Source organism: Chrysochloris asiatica, unplaced genomic scaffold (assembly GCF_000296735.1).
Source record: "Chrysochloris asiatica unplaced genomic scaffold, ChrAsi1.0 scaffold00231, whole genome shotgun sequence".
Classification (NCBI taxonomy): Eukaryota; Metazoa; Chordata; class Mammalia; order Afrosoricida; family Chrysochloridae; genus Chrysochloris; species Chrysochloris asiatica.
In genome coordinates, this window is record NW_006408749.1 from 3,292,834 (window position 1) to 3,297,937 (window position 5,104).

At 40.1% G+C, this 5,104-nt stretch overlaps 1 protein-coding gene across 1 annotated transcript in view; it reads left to right on the forward strand.

Annotated features, from left to right (window-relative positions):
• Window positions 1–5,104, forward strand: part of ALG13 (ALG13, UDP-N-acetylglucosaminyltransferase subunit) — a 128,307-nt gene that overhangs the window by 2,417 nt on the left and 120,786 nt on the right. Inside the window, 1 exon segment of the mRNA XM_006878422.1 lies at window positions 2,082–2,220. Coding sequence (XP_006878484.1) covers window positions 2,082–2,220 — 139 coding nt within the window.

Here is a 5,104-nt window from a genome sequence, read left to right on the forward strand (position 1 = left end):
TAAGTGCCATTGAGTCGGTTCTGACTCATAGTGACCTTAGCTGGTGGGTTGAATCCCCATTCTTGCAGTTAGCTGTCCAGTCCAGTGCTTATGGTATAGCGCCACACCAGGACTCCCTCTCTCTCGTGTTGTGGTTAAGTGCCATTGAGTCGGTTCTGACTCATAGTGACCTTAGCTGGTGGGTTGAACCCCCATTCTTGCAGTTAGCCGTCCAGTCCAGTGCTTATGGTGTAGCGCCACACCAGGACTCCTAAGTACCATGTTGTTGTTAGTGCTGTCAAGTTGTCACTAATGCATAGTGTATGGTTTCTGAGGAGCAGCTGGTGAGTTTGAACCACTGAACTTGCAGTTCAGACCAACTTTGCGGTCGAATGCTTACCCTTGTTGTCGTTAAGTGCCGTGGAGTCGGTTCCGACTCATAGCGACCCTGTACAGGCTTTCTGAGGCTGTAAATCCTTACGGGAGCAGAAAGCCTCATCTTTCTCCCGCGGAACAGCTGGTAGTTTCGAACTGCTGCTTACCCTACAGTGCCACAATTAATATTTCTTATTATGCAAACGAAGAAACTGAGACAGAGGTTTTTCACAGTCTGGTGTTGGAGAAGGTATTCTAGAGAGGATATTCATAACTACCACTCTTATGTAATGTCTAAAATCTATCAAAGATTGGTCTACTTGCTTGTCAGTCTCCTCTCCCATTTAAAATATCTCAAGTATTTTAGATTTCAAAGTTGGATTGTTTCTGATAGTTTATGTGTGCATATTCATGCAGATCGGTTCCTCACTATTTTGGGGATGCTAAAGTATGATTTTGTAGGATAAATACTGGACTACTAACTGCAAGGACGGTGGTTCAAACCCACTAGTCACTCTTTGGAAGCCCTATACAGGCGCACTATGAGTTGGAATGGACTTGACAGCACCTTAACAACAACAATAACGTAACAGATCTAGTGACTGCACATTGGTTTATTTATTGGACTGCTAACAAAAAAGTTGATGATGCCAACCCACGACCTATTCTACGGGAAAATGATGAGGCCGGCTTCTTTCTTAAAGCTTGACAGCTTTGGGAACCCAATGGTGCAGTTCCACTCTGTCCTATAAGCGTTATTATGAGTTCAAATCAACTCTCAATTGCTATGGGTTTTTATTTAAAACAGACTTGTAAGACGTAGTCACAGCTTTTTTTTTTTTTTTAATTGGTGCAGGTGGTACACATCGTTATTCTACTGGTCTCTACTAACCTTAAGGTTAGTGGTTTGATAATGTGACTGTAAAGATTCCCACTGCCATGGAGATGGTTCCGACTCATAGCAATACTGTAGGACAGAGTAGAACTGCCATAAAGTTTTACAGAAGCAGACTGCCACCTTTTTTTTTCTGGCAGAGCAAGTGGTGAGTTGGAGCCACTGACCTTTTGGTTAGCAATCCAACATACTTAACCCACTATACCACCAGGAAACCCTGTGGAGCAATTCTGCTCTGTAACACAATGGCTTGGCATGAGTCAGAATCCACTGGAGAACAAGGTTCCTACCCCCTCACTAGGAGCTCTGGTAGCGCAGGGATTATGAGTCGGGCTGCTAACTTCAAGGTCAGTAGTCTGAAACTATCAGCTGTACCGTGTGGGAAAGATGAGGCTTTCTGCTCGTGTAAAGATTTAAGGCCTTGGAAACTCCATGCAGGGTTGCTATGAGTCGGAATCTACCCCATGGCACACCACCACCACCACTACTGAAGGCTCAGGTTTTTCTACTTAACTTTGATTGAAAACTTCATTTACAATATGTTGCACCTGAATCTTAGTTGGATTCAAGGTCATACCCAGAGCTTATGACTACAGGGCAAGTGACAGTGTACTGAATCATAGGCCATAATATTGCCAGTGGTGGTAAAATAATGTATTTTTTTTTTCAAGTAGGTTTTATAATACTTCATTAAGAGCGATTGATAACTATATTTGTCATTTGAACTAGGTAATTGAGAGGCCTGGTTTGTAGTTCAGTCAACTGACTTTTGAATTCTATCTGTAAAGGATGGCGGAGCACTTTATTATAACAAACTGGTTTATTTTTGTAGGTGCGGGAAGCTGTTTGGAGACTCTAGAAAAAGGCAAGCCACTTGTTGTCGTTATAAATGAAAAATTGATGAACAATCATCAGCTGGAATTGGCAAAGCAGCTACACAAAGAGGGGCATCTCTTCTACAGTACCTGCAGGTATATTGCAGACTGATTATTTGACTGCCTTGTTTTAACTCCTTTCTAGCTGTTCTTACCCACTTAATTGGTCTGTCTCTTTGCCGCCTTACCTTCTCCTACCTATCAAACATACTTTGTTTTTTTCATCTATGTTGTAAGTGCCATTGAGACAGTTCCAACTCTTAGTGACCGAGGAGCAACTGGTGAGTTTGAACCACTAACCATTCAGTTAGCAGTCCAGTCTTATCTGACAGCACCACACCAGTATTCCTTTCTCTTCTATAAAACCTCTATTTTATTTTCCACTTTGACTGTGGTTTGCGTGTTGTGTTTCTTTGTGAGTTGTGTTGCCTTGTGTGTTGTTAGGTTCTGATGAGTTGAGACCCAGTCATAGAGACCCTAGGCAAAACAGAATGGTCCTTCACCATCGTCACAATTGTGATTACACTTGAACCCATAGTGGCTGCCACTGTGCCAGTCCATCTCCTTGGGGATCTTCCTCTTTTTTGCTGGACCTCTAATTTACCCAGCATGAGGTCTTTCTCCAGGGACTGGTCCCTCTTGACAATATGTCCGAAGTATGAAAGATGAAGTCTTAACCATCCTAGCTCGTAAAGAGCATTTTGGCTGTAATTCTTCCAACACAGATTTGTTTGTTGTTCTGGCATTCGATGGTACTTTCAGTATTCTTTTGCAACACCATAAATCAAATGCATCAATTCTTCTATAGTCTTCCTTACTCATAGTTCAACTTTCACATGCATATGAGGCAATTGAAAATACCATGGCTTGGGTCAGATGTACCGTAGTCCTCAAACTGATATCTTTGCTCTTTTAGCTAATTTGCCTAGTGTAATACACCATTAGATTTTTTGACTGCTGCTTCTGTTGAGTGTTGATAGTGGAGCCAAACAAAATGAAGTCTTTGACAACGTCAATCTTTTCTCCATGTTATTTATTGGTCCAGTAGTGAGGAATTTTGTTTTCTTTACATTGAGATGTAATCCATACCGAAGGCAGTGCTCTTTGATCTTCATCAGTAAATATTTTAAGTTCTTTTCACTTTCAGCAGGCAAGGTTGAATCAGCTGCATATTGCAGGTTGTTAATGAGTCTTCCTCCAATGTTGATGCCACGTTCTTCATATAATCCAGTTTTTTGGATTATTTGCTTGGCATACACATTGAATAAGTATATTGAAGGAATGCAACTCTGGTGAACACCTTCCCTGATTGTAACCATTCAGTGTCCCCTTTTTCTCTTCAAATGACTGCCTCTTGGAGTATGTACAAGTTCCTCATGAGTACAATTAAGTGTTCTGGAATACCCATTCTTTGCAATATTATCCGTAGTTTGCCATGATCCACATAGTTGATAGCCTTTGCATAGTTAGTAAAGCTCAGGTAAACATCTTTCTGGAATTCTCTGCTTATACCAAACTCCATATGAGTTCAGCAGTGATATCCCTCATTCCACATTCTTGTCTGAATCCAGCTTGAGCCTCTGGCAGTTGCCCTGTCAATGTACTGTTGCAGCTGTTTTTTCTTTATCAGAATGTTGCTTGCATGTGATATTACTGATACTGTCCAGTGGTTTCCGCATTCTGTTGGGTAACCTCTCTTTAGAGGTGGATTTCTTCCAGTTAGTTAGCCAGGTAGCTGTCTTCCAAGTTTCTTGGCATAAATAAGTGCCTCAAGTGCTGCATTGGTTTGTCGAAAGTTTTCAGTTTGAATTCTGTCAATTCCCAGAATTTTTATTTTTGCCAACACCTTCAGTGCACCTTGGACTTCTTCCTTTGGTAGAAGAAGTCTTCATCATCAACTCTTAATCATATGATACCTCTTGATATGATTGATCATTTCTTTTTGGTACAGTATTTCTTCCCTCTTGATGCTGTTGGCATCATTCAGTATTTTACCTATTGAATCCTTCAATATCATAAGTTGAGGCTTGAATTTTTTCTTCAGTTCTTTCAGCTTGAGAAATAATGAGCATGTTCTCCCCTTTTGATTTTCTAACTCCACATCTTTGCACCTTTCATTATAATACTTTACTTTGTCTTCTTGGGCTGCCCTTTGAAATTTTCCATTCATCTCTTTTGCCACCTCTTTTCTTCCATTTGCTTTAGCATCTTTACACTGGAGAGTGAGTTTTAGAGTCTCTTTTGACATTCATTTTGATCTTTTTTGTCTTTTTTTTTAAAAAGCTTTTTATTGTGAATTGGATGAAGGATTATAATGCAGATCATCAGTTTTACATTCAGCATTACCATATACTTTGCTCCATTACAATGATTGCAATCTCCATCATGTACCAACTGTTAACAGTATTTACCTCTGTTCACTTTAATGATCACCTTCCTCTCTGTGTCTTCCAATACCTTCATCCTTCCTCTGCTAACCTCCCTTTTGTTGTATATTGTCTGCTCTGTCATCCATATTAACATGTATCTACTTTTTAGCCCATGAATAATTTTCCATACACCCTCCCCCATAACCATCAATTGTTTATTTTATTATGAAAATATTTTCTTAACCTTTTACTACATTGGTCTCACAACATTTGTCCTTCTGTGATTGACCAATTTGACTCACCAATAATGTTCACCAGGCCCATCTGTGCCATTAGATGCGCTGCAGATTCGTTGCTACTCTTTAGTGTTGTGCAGCATTTCTTTGCACACAGGTACTGGAGCTTGTCTTACCATTTTTCCATTGGTGGCATGTAAGGTGTCTCCATCTCTTTGGTGTCTTTTATATACTTCATATTGAACGGTCCTGTTTTTATTCTTAATCCATTGTGCTTTCTCTGTCTCTTGACTGGTGCATTTAATCCTTATACATTCAGTGTAATTTGTTGATAGGTATGAATTGATTGCTGTTATTTTGCTGTGCTTTTGTGTG